At 45.0% G+C, this 20998-nt stretch overlaps 1 protein-coding gene across 1 annotated transcript in view; it reads left to right on the plus strand.

The window, feature by feature from the left end:
- Positions 1–20998, plus strand: part of zer1 (zyg-11 related, cell cycle regulator) — a 38786-nt gene that overhangs the window by 3343 nt on the left and 14445 nt on the right. Inside the window, exons 2-9 of the mRNA XM_080212068.1 lie at positions 2224–2462; positions 7098–7257; positions 9266–9708; positions 13908–14084; positions 14785–14899; positions 15233–15379; positions 18395–18568; positions 19093–19308. Of these exons, the coding sequence (XP_080068194.1) occupies positions 2305–2462; positions 7098–7257; positions 9266–9708; positions 13908–14084; positions 14785–14899; positions 15233–15379; positions 18395–18568; positions 19093–19308 (1590 nt within the window). The 5' untranslated portion in view covers positions 2224–2304. The remainder of the gene's footprint in view (positions 1–2223; positions 2463–7097; positions 7258–9265; positions 9709–13907; positions 14085–14784; positions 14900–15232; positions 15380–18394; positions 18569–19092; positions 19309–20998) is intronic.

Below are 20998 nucleotides of genomic sequence, written 5' to 3' on the forward strand. Positions count from 1 at the left end.
CCATTTATTGTGTTCTCCCAGTAACTACTTGACTTCTCTAAATGCACAACCTCTCACTTCTCTTTTAAAATTCACCTTCCACTTTACCACCTACTCCACCAACGTTGCTCAACCATTACCCTTTGTTTCCGTTACTAAGCCAACTTTTATCCAGTTTGCCACATTACCCTGTATCCCATGAGGTTTTACTTTATTGACCTATCTGCCACATGGGACCTTGTCAAATGTCGTTCTATAATCCATATACACAACATCCACCGCACTTCATCAAATAATTCAACCAAATAATTCAATCAGACGCTCCTCGTGTCTGTGTGGGTTTCCTCCGGGTCCTCCGATTTCCTCCCACAGTCCAAAGATGTGCAGGTTAGATTGATTGGCCATGCTAAAATTGACCGTAGATGCATAGGTTAGAGGATTGGTGGGTAAAATATGTACAGATATGTGGGTAAGGCCTGGGTGGGATTATGGTTGGTGTAGCCTCGATAGGCCAAATAGCCTCCTTCTGTACTGTAGGGTTTCTATGATTTCTAAATTTGTGAGGCAAGACCTTCCTTTAACAAATTGATGTTGATCACCCCTGACAAGTCCATGCCTTTCCACGTGACACTTAATCCACCTCTCAGGATGGATTCTACTAATTTGCCCAGTGCCGATGTAAAACTAACTGGCCTATAAATGTTTGACATTTCATTCAATACCTTATTAACAATAGAATTATGTTTGCATTCAGCCCTCCGAAACCTCCCGTATATCTAATGAGGATTGAAAAATCACCCCCAGAGCATCAGCTCTCTCCTCCCTGAGCTCCTTTAGTAGCCTTGGAAACAATCCATCCAGCCCTGGCAACTTAGCAACTTTCAGGGATTCCATCACTTCAAGTACTTCTTCTCTCTTCACGATTAAACCAGTTTAATTCCACTGATTGAGCTGAAGAGCAGGGAGGAGGGATGAGCCTCAGTGGGATGAATAGTGTTGTCTCTTCTCCAGTCATGTTCTGAAGTCCTGGATCTTTGCTGATTTTAGAATCCCTACAGTGCAGCCAGAGGCCATTTGGCCCATCGAGTCTGCACCAACCACAATCCCACCTAAGCCCTATCCCTGTAATGCCACATATTTGCCCTGTTAATTCCCTGACATTAGGGTCAATTTAGCATGACCAATCAACCTAACCCACGTATCTTTGGACTGTGGGAAGGGAACCCACGGAGACATGGGGAGAATGTGCAAACTTCACACAGACAGTGACCCGAGACCGGAATTTAACCCAGGTCCCTGGCGCCGTGAGGCAGAAGTGGTAATCACTGTGCCACCGTGCTGCCCCTGTTATGCACTTGGTACCGTATATACATACAATGGACTTGGTTCCTTGGGCAGCAGCCGCTTATTGTAGCCCCTCACCCCAGCAGCCAAGATTGATGCAGAGATTTGATAGCAGGTTGTTGGACTATGGAGAGTATTAAGATCACCCTCACCCAATGGGTGAGCACCCAAAAGCCACTGGATTGTGTTTGGTGCAGGAATTCTGACTTTCTTCTTGCGAGTCTCAGGATTAATTTTAACAGCTCTTCCAAGCTGCCCAACGAACCCAGAAGTCAAACCTGAGATTTACTTACAGGCTCAGAACTGTACCAAGTGCCATACAATATAAATTAGATGCTACCATTTCAAAGAGAGTAGAAGCAGATGGGATCCTTGACCTTATAAATGGAGACGCAGAATACAGCGTTATGCTAATCCCTGACAAATGAGTGGTCAGAGCTCCGCTGGAGCCTATTCTTCCCAAGTTTGGGCACCACACTTTGTCAAAGCCTTAGAGAGGATACAGTGGAGGTTTACTGGATTGGTGGCAGGAATGAAGGACTTTATTTAATGTGGAGAAACCAGAGAAGCTGCGATTGTTCTTCTTAGAGCAGAGAAGGTTAACGGGAGTTCTGATAAGAATATCAAAGATGATGAAGATGTTTAGTAAGAGTAAATGAGGAGAAATGGTTTCCAGCGGCAGGAGAGCCAGTTAGCAGATGACCCAGAAATGGGATAATTATCAGAAGAACCAGGGAGGGGGAGATGAGGAGATATATTTTACACAACAAATTAGTGTAATCTGGAATGTGTTGCCTGAATGGGCAGTGGAAGAAAGTTGAATAGTAATGTTCCTTTGATTTAAAATTGATAAATCAACAGTACTTTCTGGTAATTGCCTGGTTTCCCTCATTTCCCCAGCTCTCTCCCAATGTCCATGTAGCTCCGGGCGGCATCTCACCGCTCAGCCAGCTGTGAAGAAAGTAAAGGGGACTCCTAGACATGGCGTCGTACAGCCCCGAATCACTGATGACTCTATGTACCAAGTACTGCCTGCATAACCTGGAGGGAACCCTGTGCTATCTGCAAGACAATGAGACACTGAGACTCCATCCTGATGTCTTCCTTCCCAGTGAGATCTGCGACTGTCTCGTCAACATGTAAGTGCCAAGCGCAGTACGGAGGTGGGGGTAAGAGAGGGAGGCAGAGTGACAGAAATACTTTTCAGGGGCTGACGTCCAACAGCATTCCTTCCTGAAAAAGGATGGTGGAAACTGTTGCTCTTTGTGGGAGCTTGCAGCGTGAAGTTGGCTGCTGTTCTTATACCACGCAGCACGCTAGCACAGTGGTTAGCACTGCTGCCTCACAGCTCCAGCAACCTGGGTTCGAATCCTGGCTTGAGTCACTGTCTGTGTGGAGTTTACACATTCTCCCGTTGTCTGCGTGGGTTTCCTCTGGGTCATCCGGTTTCCTCCCACACTCCAAAGACGTGTGGGTTGGGTGGATTGGCCATGCTAAATTAACGCTTAGTGTCTAGGGTTGCTTATGTTAGAGGGATTAGCGGGATTAATATGTGGGGTTATGGGAATAGGGCCTGAGTGGGATTGTTGTCGGTGCAGACTTAAGAACATAAGAAATAGGAGCAGGAGTAGGCCATCTAGCCCTTCGAGCCTGCCCCACCATTCAATAAGTTCATGGCTAATCTGTCGTGGCTCAGTTCCACTTTCCCGCCTTCTCCCCATAACCCTTAATCCCCTTGCCTATCAAAAACCTATCTACCCGTGTCTTAAATATATTTAGCGAGGCAGCCTCCATCACTTCAACGGGCAGAGAATTCCAGAGATTCACCACCCTTTGAGTGAAGAAGTTCCTCCTCAACTCTGTTCTAAACTGCCCCCCCTTTATCTTGAGGCTGTGCCCTCTAGTCCTACTGTCCTTTCTGAGCGGGAAGAGCCTCTCCACCTCTATCCTATCCATCCCATTCATCATCTTATACGTCTCAATGAGATCTCCCCTCATTCTTCTAAACTCTAATGAGTACAAGCCTAGTTTATTCAGCCTCTCCTCATAGCTCAACCCCCTCAACTCCGGAATCAGCCTAGTAAACCTCCTCTGCACTCCCTCCAAGGCCAAAATATCCTTGCGTAAGTGCGGCGACCAAAACTGCACACGGTACTCCAGCTGCGGCCTCACCAGTGCCCTGTACAGTTGCAGCAAGACCTTCCTACTTTTATATTCAATCCCCCTCGCTATGAAGGCCAGCATCCCATTTGCCTTCCTGACCACCTGCTGCACCTGCAGGCTGGGTTTTTGCGACTCATGCACAAGGACCCCGAGGTCCCTCTGCACCGTTGCATGCTGCAGTTTTTCGCCATGTAAGTAATAGTCCTTCCTACCATTATTCCTACCAAAGTGGACAACTTCACACTTGCCAACATTAAATTCCATTTGCCAGCTCCTGGCCCATTCACCCAGCCTATCTAGATCCTTCTGCAGACTTTCCACACCCTCCGCACAATTTGCCGTTCCACCAATCTTGGTGTCATCAGCAAATTTCAACACCATACACTCGGTTCCCTCCTCCAGATCATCTATATAAATGGTAAATAGCTGAGGCCCCAGCACCGATCCCTGGGGCACTCCACTAGTCACCAACCGCCAATCCGAATAGCATCCATTGACCCCCACTCTCTGCCTCCTATTTGACAGCCAATCCCCTATCCACGCTAACACCCTACCCCCAACTCCAGGCCCCCTAACCTTCTGTAATAACCTCTTGTGCGGCACCTTATCAAACGCCTTCTGAAAATCAAGAAACACCACATCTACCGGCTCTCCTCTATCCATCGCCCTAGACACATCCTCATAGAACTCCAATAAATTCATCAGACATGACTTCCCCTTAACGAAACCGTGCTGCGTCTGCTCTATCAAACAATTCTCCTCAAGATGCCTTGCTATTTTCTCCTTGATCATGGATTCTAACATTTCACCTACAATAGACGTTAACCTAACCAGCCTATAATTCCCTGCCTTTTGCCTGCAACCCTTCTTAAACAACGGCGTAACATTAGCCGTTTTACAATCTTCTGGCACTTCCCCGGAATCCAGCGAGGTTTGGAAAATAATCATCAAGGCTGAATGGCCTTCTTCTGCACTGTAGGGTTTCTATGATTTCATCTTCTATGATTACAACAATAATGGCACTTCAAAACTGTTTGATTTGCTGTAAATTTCTTTGTTATAGAAAATCAGGCCTTTCTTTTCCTCTCCATCAAAAAGCTGTTGAAACTAGTGGTCAAATGTTAATTGCAAAACTGAGATTGATAGGTTTTGATTAGGCTAAAACAGTGGTTCCAAACATTTTTCTTTACACAGACCACTGGGTTGTTATCAAAAACTTTTGTGGACCACAACGTACACAAACCGTTATAAACATTTTTATTACGCAGACAATTGCCAACTTCTCTATCAGTGGATATTAAAACACAGCTCATTCTAATAGTTTATAATGTACACTCACAAATACATTGCAGCTGTTGCAGCACATTTACAGTAGGCCTACTAGTGAGAAAAGGTAATGCTTATCTAATGAGAAGGCTGATGTTTTTGTACACAAACCATCTGTGGTACCCTCGTGATACCACAGATTCGCATTCTAATCAGTAATCTGTAAACTGTGTGTGCTGTTATATGCTCTGTCTGAGGCCAGAACTCTCCATTCACCTGACGAAGAGGGAGTCCCCTCGAAAGCTTGTGAGTTTACTATCAAATAAATCGGTTGGACTAAAACCTGGTGTTGTCAGACTTCTTACTGTGTTCACTGGGAAAACCAGCATTAATTGCCAACCCTAATTGCACTGAACATTTCAGAGGGTGGTCAAGAATCATTGCTGTGGGTCTGGAGTAAGAAGTCTGACAACACCAGGTTTAAGTCCAACCGATTTATTTGATAGTAAACTCTCAAGCTTTCAGGGTTTGCCCCTTCGTCAGGTGAATGGAGAGTTCTGGCCTCAGACAGAGCATATAACAGCGCACACAGTTTACAGATTACTGATTAGAATGCGAATCTTTACAACTAACCTGCTATTCAAGTCTTAAAGAGGCCAACAATGTGAGTGGAAGGAGCATTAAGCACAGGTTAAAGAGATGTGTATTGTCTCCAGACAGTACACTAAGTGAGGTTTTGCAAATGCAGGCAAGTCATGGGGGTTACAGATAGTGCGACATGAACCCAAGATCCCTGTTGAGACCGTCCTCATGTGTGCAAAACTTGGCTATCAGTCTCTGCTCAGCCATGTGTCATGAAGGCCGCCTTGGAGAATGCTTTCCCGAAGGTCAGAGGCCGAATGCCCGTGACTGCTGAAGTGTTCCCCAACAAGTGTTCCCTTCCTTAGAGAACCGGATGGGATTTTACGCAAAATCAATGGGCGGCGCAGTGGTTAGTGCTGCTGCCTCACAGCACCAGGGACCCAGGTCAGACTCCAGCCTTGGTCACTGTCTGTGTGGATTTGCACCTTCCCCCCATGTCTGCGTGGGTTTCCTCCCACAGTCCAAAGATGTGCGGGTTAGGTTGATAGGCTATGCTAAAAATTGACCCTAGTGTCAAGGGATTAGCAGGATAAATATGTGGGGCTAGGGCATAGGGCCTGGGTGGGATTGTGGTCGGTGTGGACTTGATGGACCGAACTGCCTTCTTCTGCACTGTGAGGACTCTATGATTAGCTTTCAATTCCAGATTTATTAATTGAATTTACATTCCACCAGTTGCTGTGGTGGGATTTGAACCCATGTCCCCAGAGTATTAGCCTGGGTCCCTGGATTACTAGTTCAGTAATGTTAACATAAGAACATAAGAAATAGGAGCAGGAGTAGGCCAACTAGCCCTTCGAGCCTGCCCCGCCATTCAATAAGATCATGGCTGATCTGTCGTGGCTCAGTTCCACATTCCCGCCCTCTCCCCATAACCCTTAATCCCCTCTCTCATCAAAAACCCATCAACCCGCGTCTTAAAAATATTTAGCGAGGCAGCCTCCACCACCTCAACGGGCAGAGAATTCCAGAGATTCACCACCCTTTGAGTGAAGAAGTTCCTCCTCAACTCTGTTCTAAACCGCCCCCCCTTTATCTTGAGGCTGTGCCCCCTAGTCCTACTATCCTTTCTGAGCGGGAAGAGTCTCTCCACCTCTATCCTATCCATCCCATTCATCATCTTATACGTCTCAATGAGATGTTACCACTGTGCCACCATCTTTCCCATTCATTTCTGGGATGAGGGGCCTAGCTTCTGAAGAAAGATGGAATAGGTTGAGCCTTTACCCATTTTGAAACATACAAGATCCTGAGGGATCCTAGGAGGATGTTTTTCTTGTGGTAGAGAATAAAGGGTGTCTTAAGATGAAAATGCGGAGAAGTTATTTCTCACAGAAGTCACCACTTGGTGGAATTTTCTTCCCCTGAAAGCAGTGGGGACTGGGTCATTGAATTTATTCAAGGCTGCATTACAGATTTTTGATCAACAAGGTAGTTGAGGATTAGGCCAGTTAGGATGGTGGAGTTGGAACCACCATCAGGTATTACATTGCAGAGCAGGCCTAAAGGGCTGAATGGCTGACTCCTGCTCCGAAGTCGTAACAATCACAAAACGCTTACTCACACAGAGGGTATTGGAAACCTGGAATACCTTCTTTTCTTGCTTTTCTGTCACGCCATTCCCCCTTGCAATTCATCCTTTTCATGCTCTTTAACCCGTTTCAGTTTAAAAAGACTCATCTCTGCAAGTGTGCATGTTCTAGGTACATGGACTTGGTGAACACAGACAACAGCTTCCAACCACACGAGAGTTTCTTCAGCTTGTTCTCAGACCATCGGAGCACCAGACTGACTCACATACACCTGAGGGGGATTCAGGAAGACATCGTGCAGGATCAGGACTTGGTGGCCTTTTCGAAGCAGGTACATGAGTGCCATTAAATTTCTAAATACCATTCCTGTATTTATTTTTGTCATCCTCATTCCCCAGACTTTCATCTCCCAGTTCAAGTTAGTTTGTTCAGTTGAGGCCTGTCACTGGAACATGCCTGTCTTCTGAGAGAATAACTGTGAGCTGAGAGACCATTAGATGGAATGCTTCCAGCTTCAGAGCAGGATAAACTGGACATGTTTTGTTTCATCAGTCATAGCGTTTCTTCCTCTTAAAGTTACTAATCCCTCGTTGAGGCACAATTTGACAGGACCTCAATCATCCTGCTGATTGAGTGCTTATTCAGGTGTGAAGACTGAACAGTGAGTGCTGACAAGATATTCAGTGATGGGAGAAGGAATTCACAACCGAACCGTATGCAGTTCACATGCACACCTTTTCCTATAGCAGTCAGCGCTGCATCCAATTCTCCTCTCCCTAAATAGGAGTCAACACAGAGCAGAGATTGATCCTGGGAGCTTCCTGTTTTGTAATTCTCTACATCGTACAGGGAAGGAAATGTGAGATTGCCACAGTGGTTCACTCTATTGCCTCACAGCGCCAGGGACCTGGGTTCGATTCTGTCCTTGAGTGACTGTCTATGTGGAGTTTGCACATTTTCCCTGTTTCTATGTTGGTTTCCTTTGGGTGCTCTAGTTTTCTCCCTTTGTCCAAAGATGTGTGAGTTAGATGGATTGGCCATGTTAAATTGCCCCTTAGTGTCCCAAGATGTGTGGATTAGGGGGATTAACAAGGTAAATGTGTGGAGTTACAGGGATTGGGCAAGGAGTGGGCTTGGGTAAGATGCTCTGTTGGAGAGTTGGTGCAAATTTGATGGGCCGAATGACCTTCTTCTACACTGTAGGGATTCAATGAGTAGTAAGATGAGCATAGGCTAAAGGATGGGGAGAATCTTCAGAAAAACTTCAGTATATGTCACTAAAATAATACCACTTTGGTTACAGCTGTAATTACATGGAAAGCATAAAATATTCTGACAACATTAAATATGAGAGGGCTCCCGATTGCTTTTAGTCGAGTTTTGTGACCAGCCCATGGATATTTTTAAGTTATTTTCAGGGTGTGGATCTTGTTGCCATTTATTACCCATCCCAAGTGATCTAAGTGGGGTGTGAGGCCATTTCTGAGGGCAGTTAACTGTCAGCTATGTTGCTGTGGGACTGGAGTCACATTTAGGCCCAGCCTGGATAAAGACAACAGGTTCCCTTCCCTAAAGGACGTTAGTGACTAGCTGGGTTTTTAATGACAATCCGACAATTTCATCATCATTTTTACAGATTCCAGCTTTTTATTCCAAAATTTTAAACTTTTAAGCTGAATTCAGATTCTCAAACTGCCCCTGAATTTGAACTTGTGCCCTCTGGGTTGTTAATCCAAGTCTTATAAAATAAGTCATAAAATCCCTACAGTACAGAAGGAGACCATTCGGCCCATCGAGTCTGCACCAACCACAATTCCACCCAGGCCCTCTCCCCATAACCCCATGCATCCACCCTAGCCAGTCCCCCTGATACTATGGGGTAATTTACCATGGGCAGTCAACCTAACCAGCACAACTTTGGAGTGTGGGAGGAAACCGGAGCAAGCAGAGGAAACCCATGCAGACAGGGAAAGAACATACAAACTCCACAGTCACCAGAGGCCAGAATTGAACCTGGGTCCCTGGCACTGTGAGGTAGCAGTGCTAATACTGTGCCATTGTGCCATCCTTGGAGCAGGAGTAGGCCATTCAGTCCATGAAGCCTACTCCGCAATTCAATATGATCATGGCTAACCATCCACTTCAATCCCTTTCTCCCACACTATTCCCATATCCCTTTATGTGATTGGTATTTAGAATTATTCTGGATTACTAGTCCAGTAACATTTGCTGTGTATAAATTGTAAGGTCAGAGATCATAACATGTCTTGTTGCTTGGTAACCCACTGCCTGTTGACTCTGTTTCTATGATGACTACCAATTCTGCTTATGTTCTTCAGGATCTGGTTGAACTTCGCCTGGTTAACTGTGAGAAGCTCTCAGCCAAGAGCCTGCAGACTTTAAGTAACTTCCGGAGCACATTGGTTTCCCTCAGCCTGTTTGGCTGCAAGAACATTTTTTATGAGGAAGAGAACCCTGGTGGCTGCGAGTGGGACAATGAAAGCTTGGTGAACCCCACACGGCAGGTCCTAGTCAGAGACTTTACATTCACCGGCTTCCACCGGCTCTGCTTCCTCAATCTGGGTCACCTGACCGATGGAGTGAACGTGGAGCGACTCCTGCGGCCGCTGACCTCCCTCACCTCGCTCGACCTATCTGGGATCCAGATCAATGACATCCAGTTCCTGCTGCAGTGGCAGAAGCGGCTTGGGTCGCTAGTGCTGTACAACATGGACCTCTCTGAAGAGCACATCTGGGTCCTCCTGCAGCTCACTCACCTCAGGTAAGCGTACCGTGCTTCTAAGTCAACGGCATGTGGGCAACTTAAGGTTCAGAATCTGCCCCATACTCATTCACTCCCCCATCACCACATCTCAGTAGCAACAACTTGCACCTTTAACATAGTTAAATGCCCCAAGCTGCATTTTGAGACCACTGGGCCACACATAGAAATACTAGGACAGGTGACCAAATGCTTTGTCAATGGGGTAGATTTTATGGAGCATTTAGAGGATGAGAGAGAGTTGGAGCAACTTAGGGAAGGAATTCCAGAGCTTAGAGCCCAGTCAGCTGGTGGCATGGCTACTAATAATGAAACGCTTAAAATCAGGGATATGGAAGAGATCAGTATGAGGGTTAGGCATGCATTTCAGAGGATCATAGAGCTGGAAGATATTACAGAGGTAAGGAGGGGTAAGGCTGTGGAGGAATTTGAAAACAAGAGTAAGGGTTATAAAATTGAAGTGTTGCCAGGTTGTGAGTTAATGTAGGTGAGTAGGCCCAGGGGTGAGGGATGGAAGGAACTGAGTGCAAGATTTCCCCTGATAAAAATGTCACAGTAATGCCACGGAGCTTGTGCTGATCTCCAGCTATAATTGCCTGAGATTCTGAACAGGATTTTCCAGTCCGGTCGAAGGCAACCCCCGCAGCCAGATGGGCAAGCCACGCAATATGCTGTAGTCATCAATGGGACTGGAAGACCCTGCAGGAGGCTGATGCGAGTAGCCACCACCACTGGAAAACATGCCACACGGGGAGGCTGGAAAATCCCACCCTCAGCCCTCCCTCCTGCCTTGGGTGGGTGCCCTCACATTGCCTTGTAAGAGACTGTGAAGAGATTGGGTGTAATTTATTCCTCAGCATAACAAGATTTACAACATAGATGTCAGATGTTCAGATTTGTTAAACAGACGTCTTTGAAAGAAGTAAAGAATTTGACTTCTGTCAACTCATGCCTTTCACAATCTCATAGCTTCCTAAATTTATTCAATTGTGACAGTGAGATAAATATTTGATAATGGAGGAAAACTTGGCAGCCAGTTTGTCCACAGCAAGTTCCAGTGACAATCCTGTGATAATGACCAGTTAGTTTTGGTGCTGTTGGCTGAAGGATAAACTGGAAAGAACTCTGTGAGGTGGACCAAAGTTTGACTCAGAATGGATAGGGGTGAATGAACCAAATCTCTGCGAGAACACAAGAATTCCCTGAAAAGGTTCCAGTGGATTGGAAAAATACTAATGTAACACCCTTAATCAAGATGTGCAGATGCCAGCATTGGACTGGGGTGGGCACAGTAAGAAGTCTCACAACATAAGGTTAAAGTCCAACAGGTTTATTTGGTAGCACAAGCTTTCGGAGCGCTGCTGTTTCATCAGGTGAGTGCAGGATTTGGTTCACAAACAGGGCGTATATATATAGACACAATCTCAGTTACAAGATAATGATTGGAATGCATATTTTAATAGGTGATCAAATCTTTACAGGTGCAGACAATGTGAGTGGAGAGAGGGTTAAGCACAGGTTAAAGAGGTGTGAATTGTCTGAAGCCAGGACAGTTAGTGAGATTTTACAAGCCCAGGCAAGTCGTGGGGGTTACAGATAGTGTGACATGAACCCAAGATCTCAGTGGAGGCTGTCCTCATGTGTGCGGAACTTGGCTATCAGTTTCTGTTCAGCAATTCTGCGCTGTTGTGTGTCTTGAAGTCTGCCTTGAAGAATGCTTACCTGAAGATTGGAGGCTGAATGCCTGTGACTGCTGGAATGTTCTCTGACAGGAAGGGAATATTCCTGCCTGGTGATCGTTGAGCAGTGTTCATCCGTTGTAGCGTCTGCACGGTCTTGCCAATGTACCATGCCTCAGGTAAGCATTCTCCAAGGTGGCCTTCAGAACACATGAAATGCAGAATCACTGAGCAGAAACTGATAGCCAAGTTCCGTACACATGAGGATGGCCTCAACTGGGATCTTCATGTCGCACTATCTGTAACTCCCACGACTTGCCTGGGCTTGCAAAATCTCACTAACTGTCCCAGCTTGAGACAATTCACACCTTTTTAACCTGTGCTTGACCCTCTCTCCACTCACATTGTCTGCACTGTGAAGGCTTCATTACCTGTTAAGACTCGCATTTCAACCATTACCTTGTAATTGAGTTTGTGTTGATATACATGCCCTGTTTGTGAACCCAACTCTCCGTTCACCTGATGAAGAAGCAGCGTTCCAAAAGCTTGCGCTACCAAATAAATCTGTTGGACTTTAACCTTATTCAAAAAGGGAGGGAGGCAGAAAGTAAGGAACTATAGATCCATTAGTTTAATATCTATTATTGGAAAACTGTTTAAATCAAAGAATCCTACAGTGCAGAAGGGAGCCATTCAGCCCATCAAACCTGCACCGATCACAATCCCACCCAGATCCTAGCCCCATAACCCCATGCATTTACCCTACCCAGTTCCCCTGACACTAAGGGGCAATTTAGCATGGCCAATCTACCTAACCCACACATCTTTGGACTGTGGGAGGAAACTGGAGCACACCCACGCAGACACGGGGAGAATGTGCAAACTCCATGGAGACAGTGACCCAAGCTGGGAATCGAACCCAGGTCCCTGGTGCTGTGAAGCAGCAGTGCCAACCACAGTGCCACCATGCACATTGAATCAATTATTAAGGAAGTAATAACAGGACATTTGGAAAGTCGAAACACGATCCACCAGAATCGGCATGGTTTTATGAAGGGCAAATTGTGTTTGACTAACTGGCATCGAAGTTGGAACAAGCGAAGTGGATAATGGGGATCCTGTAGATGTAATGTATCTGGACTTCCAGAGGGCATTTGATAAGGTTAATACACAGTTTAAGATCATATGGGGCTAGGAATAATTTATTAGCTTGAATAGAAGATTGGCTAACTAATAAGAAACAGAGTTGGGATAAATTGGTCTTTTTCTGGTTGGCAACTAGTGAGGTGCCAAAGGGTTCGGTCCTCAGGCCCCAACTATTTACAATCTAGATTAATAACGTGGCTACAGGGATAGAAGGTACTATCGGCAGATTTGCAGATGACACTAAAATAGGTGGGATAGTGAAATAAGCAAGTTACAATCTTACAACCTGGATTCCCAGAAGAACAGGCAGGGAAGTGGAGTTGTGGCCAAAGCAAGATTGGCTCTTATCATATTGAATAACAGAGTAGGCATGAGGTGCTGAATTGCTGACTCGTGCTTCTAACTGTTCTGTCCTAACTAGGAGCAGGTGTAGACAATGTGGCCCATTGAGCAAGCTTCTCTATTCAGTAGGTTTGTGGCTGGTCTTGGGCTTCATCTCCATGTTTCCGCCCACTCCCCAACTCACTTAATTCCCCAAGAGACCAAAAATGTGTCTATCCCAGTTTTAAATGTATTCAGCAATGGCACATTCACAACTTTCTAGGGTAGAGAGCTCCAAAGGTTCACTACCCTTTCAGCGCAGTAATTTCCCTTTATTTCAGTCCTGAACGATTGGCGCCTTATCCTGAGATTGTTCTGCTGGTTGGAGAATCAGATCCCAATCTCTCAGCGTCCACCCCATCAAGCCCTTTGTAAGGTCTATTTTCTTCTTCAGAATAAACTTGAGCACGACTGGTTCGAAGTGGAAACTTCTTTATTCAGCATCTTTTATAATTAGCATTTTACAGAAAGTGAAATAAAGGTTACTTAAGAGGTAGAGATAGAGAAAGCAGCAAAAGCCAGCCAGCATTGTACTGGTCAAAAACTCAAAACATAGTCTGGATTGCACTAACTAAACATTGTTCTGTGTCTACAATATAACTGAATACTTATCTTGTGTTATTAAAGAGCAGTCTCCAACTACACAAACGCATTTAGCAGCTGTGGCCATGAAAGTTTCTGTTTCGCTTCCATTGTACTGTCAAAGAATGTAGCCAAGTTTCTAGGCTGGATCTAGAGTTATAAGCTGAGTTTTAAAATGTGGCCAAGCTAGCTTAAGTTAACTTAAAGCATAGCACAATTAATTATATTAGGAAGATATACCTCAAAATTAAACCTTTTAACTGGGCAAACTATAATTGAATCCCACATCCTTTCAGAGTTTTATAGTTTTCAATTAGATTAACTACCGTCATTTTTATTGTAACCTGAATATATCCAGCTTCAAGTCTTGCTGTGCTGTTACGTTTCTATATTATTGGTTATCTTCCACAGACACTTGGACATTTCCCGCGACAGAACTTCCAGTTTTTACAAATTCAAGCTAACCCGGAAAGTCCTCACTGCTTTTGTGCAGAACCTTAAAAACCTCGTCTCACTGGACATCTCAGGGCACCTGATGCTGGATAATTCTGCAATCTCAAGCCATGATGAAGCACTGGGGCCTGCAAGGTGAGGCCTGAGGCCTAGCCAGATATCTAAATATAAGTAGTCATGTTTTCCACTGCTGCTTTTGATTGAATACCAGGTTCGCTTTCATTTTTTTTTGCATCTTCCCAAGTTTTCAGAATGTTTCCCAGCCAGTGAACCATTTTGAAATGCAGTCATTGTGGTTATGTTGTCAAGCCCAGTGGCCTCTATGCACAGTCAGGTCCCACAAACTGCAATGAGATCAATGGCCCAGTTGCTTTCTGTTTAACAAGGAATCGGACCCAGGATGCGCTCCCTACCCCTCTTTGAATAAGACTCCCACCTCTGAATCAGAAGGTTGTGAGTTCAATGTCACTCCAGGACTTGAATGCATAATCTTACCTGACACTCTATTGTGGCACTGAGACATTATTCTGCTGTCATTTAGATACGAGGTTAAAATAAGGCCCAAAGGAGCCAAAGAAGGAGATATTAGGAGAGGTGACCAAAACCTTGATCAAAGAGGTAGACCTGAAGGAGTGTCTTCCAAAAGGAAAGAGAGGTAAAGAGGCAAACAGCTTTAATAAGGGAATTGCAGAGTTTAAGACTTGGGCAGCTGACGGCATTGCTACAGGTGACAGGGTACAAAATATATCATTGTGTGGGAAGTGCCTGGCTGTTTCGGAGAGATGTGATGGGACTGCATTTCTACACTAATTTGTCTCGTGTTTTTTGTGTTCAGCACTGAGCCACAGAAGAGCAGCATTGAGCCATTCCGTGCGCTGAAGAGATCCTTTCAGTTCCTGGGACTGTTTGACACCACACTGTGTAATCTCACTCATATTCCTGCCTATAAGGTACATGAGGCTGGCCATTCCTCGGAGTTAGTCTCTATAAGATTGTTTAGAATGCATGTGTGCGTCTGTGCATGTGTGTATGTTTTTCCAAGTGTGTGTGCATGTGTATGAGTGCAACTGTCCATTCATGTATCTTTGTGCATGTGTGTCCCCATGGTTCCCATGCACATATGTGTGTCCCATGGTTCCTATATGTGTGTGTGTTTGTGATCTGCTATAATCGATTGGAGCTAGAAGAGAATCTTTCTAAGAATGTTAGCGTTTGTGTGCAGGGTTTGTGTTTTTATCTGGCTGATCTGCAGACTGAGCTACAGATTGTGCTTCTGATGCTAGATAACTGGTGAAGCAAATGAGGATCAAATCCTGAATGCCATAGAAGCTTACACTGAATATCGACCAGAGATTGCATCACGCGCAATAAACCACCTCTTTGACATCGCACGGATCGAACAGTGTGACCAACCATTGCGTGCTCTACAGGTGAGGTTCAGTGGTTAAGTTCAGTGACTGGGATGTGACAAGTTTTAGATGGTATTGAAGCATGCTTTAATGATGTCAATAAAGAGATCACTGCTTCTTCCAGGTGAGGTACTAAACTTTGTTAACTGGTCTACTTTGTGACATTTCCCTTTTTAGCACCAAGATCACCTCCCACCTAATCCCACTTACCATAAGACTTAGGAGCAGAATTAGGCCACTCGGCCCATTGAGTCTGCTGTGCCATTCAATCATGGCTGATATTTTTCTCATCCCCGTTCTTTTGCCTTTTCCCCATAAGCCCTGATCCCCTCATTAATCGAGAATCTATGTATTTCTGTCTTAAAGACACTCAAGGGCCTGGCCTCCACAGCCTTCTGCGGCAAAGAGTTCCACAGATTCACCATCCTCTGAACACTCTACCAGCACTTGGCCATAGACTTGAATGTTATGCTATGCCTTTAACTTAGTAAAATCTCTCACGGTACTCCACAGGAGTGCAATCACACAAAAACTGACACCAAGCTGAAGAAGGGGATATTAGGAGATACAGACAGTTTTGGGGAAGGAATTCCAGAGTTTTCTTCCCTTCACACAGTGCATTCAGAGGAGAATGACATTGCCCTACACAGAATTCCAACTGTTTGTGCAAGTAGTGAGAACTTTGGCTTCGAAAGATAATAATTTTATTACTTATTTGTTAGTTACTACCTTGCATGGTGGTACAGTGGTTAGCACTGCTGCCTCACAGTGCCAGGGACCCAGGTTCAATTCTCGGCTTGGGTCACTGCCTGTGTGGAGTTTGCACATTCTCTCCGTGTCTGCGTGGATTTCCTTCGGATGTTCTGGTTTCCTCCCACAGTCTGAAAGATGAGCTGATTAGGTGCATTGGCCATGCTAAATTCTCCCTCAGTGTACCCAAACAGGAGTCAGAATATGGCAGCTGGGGGAATTTTCACAATAACTTCATTGTAGTGTTAATGTAAACCTACTTGTGACACTAATAAATAAATTAAAATGAAACAAATGGGTCAATATTCCTTCTGCAGTGTTTATAATAAAAACACAAGCTTGTTGCAAGGAGAAGGTTGGTCGGATGAAACAATGATAAACTAAAGAGCTGAAAAATATGTTTCCTCCCCTCCCTATCCAAAAAGTCATTATGAGAAAAAAGTTAGGAAACAGCCGGATGTTGTAAGGGAATGACGATTTAATGAGTGTTCTGGAAGGATGTGAACAAACACTTCACCCAAACCAAGCTGGTAACAGTGCCACACGTGAAAGGAGGAAGGAAGAGAGAGTGTGGTGAATGGCGAAAGAGTGATTCAGTGCCACCCAGCAAAGCTTTTAACATAAGCAATTTGATACAAATGGAGAAATGGTTTCCAAATGATTGTTGGCCTGGAGATAATAGGCTTATTTCAGAAAGGATGAAGCAAATAAAACAAAACAATTAAACTTAAATCAATTAAAGCGTGTTCTGGAATTCCCTCCCTAAATCTTTCCACTCCCCTCTCCAACTTTAAGACAGAATACTACAGTGCAGAAGAGGCCCTTCAGCCCATCGAGTTTGCACGGATGCATGAAATGCCCTGACCTGCCCACCTAATCCCACTTGCCAGCACTTGGCCCATAGTCTTGAATGTTATGCTGTGCCAAGCACTCATCCAGGTACTTTTTAAAGGATGTGAGGCATCCCGCCTCCACCACTCTCCTGGCTCCATCACCCTCCCGCTTCCACCATCCTCCTGCTCCACCACCCTCCCACCTCCACCACCCTCCTACGCAATGCAGTCCAGACCATCACCACCCTCTGGGTAAAAAAAAATTTTCCCCAAATTCCCTAAACTTCCCACCCCTCACTTTTAACTTGTGTTCCCTCATCGTTTGAGCCTCTCGGTTGCAGTTCGGGAGAGGAGACACACATTCAGTTTCTCCATAAACTACCTTTATTTCTTTGATCCAACTGCACATACAATCCTCACCAACAACCCAGTGCCACATGTAGTTCCTTTATATATCAGTAACTTCTGTTGAATAATTGACATCAAATTAGGGCTTAACCCATTCCTAACACTCGTAACTGACACTTCAAGGGGAACAGCTGCTCCCTATCCACCCTGTCCATGCCCCTCATAGTCTTGAACATCTCAATCAAGGCACTGCTAAAAACAAGCTTTGGCCACCTTCTATTATATGTCCTATTTTATTTGGTAACATGCCTGTAAAGCACCTTGGAAATTTAAAGATGTTACAAGAATTGGCCAAGATTTTGTTGGAGGATACAGGAGAGAGGGAGGAAGGTGCTAGAAAAACAGTGTCAGAGAAACAAGCTTGAACCAATTTAGGAAAAAAAATATTCACAGGTTTCCCCACAACCCTGAAAGGGGCTCAGACTGTGGGAAATTTTTTTGATTTGATTTATTATTGTCACGTGTATTAGTATATAGTGAAAAGTTTTTTTTTGCACTATACAGATGAGGCATACCGTTCATAGAGAAAGAAAGGAGAGAGTGCAGAATAGAGTGTTACAGTCATAGCTAGGGTGTAGAGAATGATCAACTTAATGCAAGGTAGGTCCATTCAAAAGTCTGATGACAACAGAGAAGAAGGCGTTCTTGAGTCAGTCGGTACGTGACCTCAGACTCAGACCTCAGACTGTCCGGGGTGCATGGGGTCCTTAATTATGCTGGCTGCTTTGCCAAGGCAGCAGGAAGTGTAGACAGAGTCAATGGATTGGAGGCTGGTTTGCGTGATGGATTGGGCGACATTCACGACTTGCAATAATAATTACTGCAATTGATTGCAGTAATAATGTGATCCAAATGGATCTCATACATATTGGCATAGAGGGAAATGCAGTGATGTAGAGATGATGAAGATCGTGTAGAGGCGAAGCGAAGGGATGGTTATCCGCAGAGAGCAGTGTTTTGAGATTTGCTACCCATGTTGATATTGATTAAATAGAGAGAAAGAGACAGCATTTGTTTCTCAATCTTTCCTGTTTCCTTGCTGCAGCTGGTGATCTCTGCGCTGAAGTATCACAAATTTGATAAAAGTGTTCAGGTGACAGGCAGTGCGGCTCTCTTTTACCTGACTGGCTCAGATTATCGGCATGAACAGAGCATCAAACTCCGCCGGCAGGTCATTCAGGTGGTGCTGAATGGTATGGAGTCCTACCAAGAGGTGACGGTATGTATATATCTGGTCAATCCATAAACACCTACCTTTAAACTAAATGGTTTGCATTTTAAAGGCTTTATATCACTGTTCTGTTTACCTTAAATACATGTACATGTTTCGTTTCATTTACCAATCACTGAAGATTTATGCAAGATGCAGATTGATGACTGCTGTGATATACTCTGAGTGATGCGTCTGCCTTAACCCCGATTCAAGTTGCACTCAGAACCCTCACTCACATCCCACCGTCATTGTTTCAACATCAACACCCTCTTTTTGCATATCTACATGGGTGACTTCCTGCTTCACACTGCCTTCCTCACTCTCCCCACAACATTTTGTCCCTGCAGTCTCCCCATGGCCCTCTCTCCAAGCCCCCCTCCCCCCCCTTGCACTCTTCCCCCCACTCTGTCTCCTCTCCCCACTCCCACTCCTCCTCCAACTGACCACCTCCTCACCATTTGATTTTGATTCTGTACTCAGTAGTACATTTTGTCCTGAATCTTACTCTTGCTTCCTTCCTGGTGACACAGGTACAGCGGAACTGTTGCTTGACGCTCTGTAACTTCAGCATTCCCGAGGAGCTGGAGTTCCAGTACCGGCGGGTCAATGAGCTGCTTCTCAGCATTCTCAACCAGACACGGCAGGATGAGTCAATCCAGCGCATCGCAGTTCATCTTTGCAATGCCCTGGTCTGTCAAGTTGACAATGATCACAAGGAAGCAGTGGGGAAAATGGGATTTGTGACGGTGAGTAAGGTGATGCTTAGAACTGGGCGGAACACCCTGCTATTGTATCATTGTCATGGTTGTTGCAGCATGTGCCTCGCAACATGTTCCTCTTGAACATAGTGTGGGAAAATAGATCCAGGTAGCACATTCCAAAGTGGCCTCTGTATTCATTCACCTTCATAAACCCAACATAATCGCACGAAGACTTACAAGTGTCTCAGGTCTTCCCAAAGCGCTTTACAAAGGGTTTTAGTATCAGAAAAGCTGCAGCTAATTTGCACACAGCTGGGATTTTCCTGCCCTTCCCGTCAGCGGGATCTTCCAGTCCTGCTGCAGCTCATTCCCACCATGGGATTCCCGGCAATGTGGGATGGATTCAATGGGAAACCCCAAAGACGGGGCAGGGTGGGGAGCAGAAGGTCTTACCGCTGACCAATCATGGGTTGCTGAGAAACACACCGCGGGAGGGCAAGAGAGTCCCAACCAGCAAGATGATTTTGTCTTGATAATCTGTTTTGACAATATTGGTTGAAGGTTAAACTCTGGCTAGTGTAACAGATAATTCCACTGTTCATCTTCCAAAACTGCTGCTGGATCTTTTACATCCACCTGAGAGGGCAGTTTGACGTTTTATCTGAAAGATGCTATCTCTGACAGCACATAATCCTTTCAGTATCTACACTGGGAATATCAGCCTGGATTTAGTGTTCAGGACCCTATAGTGAAACAATTCACAGCCTTTACCTGGAGGAGAAAGGTGATGTGGTAAATCTTAGCTCATTCGTCCTGAAAGACTACACATCATCCAACTGCCCTAATCAGAGTCTGTTCTTATGTTGATCACTTTATGTGGCAAACCTCTTGACATCAGTCCTACATCTCATAGAATCCCTACAGTGCAGAAGGAGGCCATTTGGCCCATCACGTCCACACCAACCACAATCCCATTCAGACCCTATTCCCGTAACTCCACATATCTACATAGCTAGTCCCCCTGACACTAAGGGACAATTTAGCATGGCCAATCAACCTAACCTGCACATCTTTGGACACCATGCAGACATGGGGAGAACAGGCAGACTCCACACAGACAGTCACCCAAGGCCAGAATTGAATCTGGGTTTCTGGCACTGTGATGTAGCATGCCACTCTGTTGCCTGTCTTTGAGAACTTTGAATCTGTCCCCGTTTCCTTTAGTCACAATGTGGAGATGCTGGCATTTGACTGGGGTGGACACAGTAAGAAGTGTCACAACACCAGGTTAAAGTCCAACAGTTTTATTTGGAATCACAAGCGCTGCTCCTTCTCACGTGATGAAGGACCAATGCTCCGAAAACTCATGATTCCAAGTAAACCTGTTGGACTTTAACCTGGTGTTGTGAGATTTCTTACTGTCCTTTAGTTACAGTATAGTTGAAGTAATATGTTGGGTCTACTTTCTCCACATGCTTTACTACCTTATATACTTCCGTCAGGTCATATCTCACTTGCCCTTCTTTTGGACGTGCCTAATATTGATAATAGTTGGTGCTTGAGGTCTCAAGGCCTAATGGGAAGGTCAGCGTGATTGTCTCGCTGGTTTTTCTTGGCTTTCTTTTTGTACATTTATTTGGTGAAATAGCCAAAAGCTTCTAAAGACGTTTCCCATAACCCACTAGAGATCAACATCCTGTGAAACAGCTTTTTATCAGTTTCTGCAGCCTATAAT

Source organism: Carcharhinus amblyrhynchos, chromosome 25 (assembly GCF_965287045.1).
Source record: "Carcharhinus amblyrhynchos chromosome 25, sCarAmb.v2.hapA, whole genome shotgun sequence".
Classification (NCBI taxonomy): domain Eukaryota; kingdom Metazoa; phylum Chordata; class Chondrichthyes; order Carcharhiniformes; family Carcharhinidae; genus Carcharhinus; species Carcharhinus amblyrhynchos.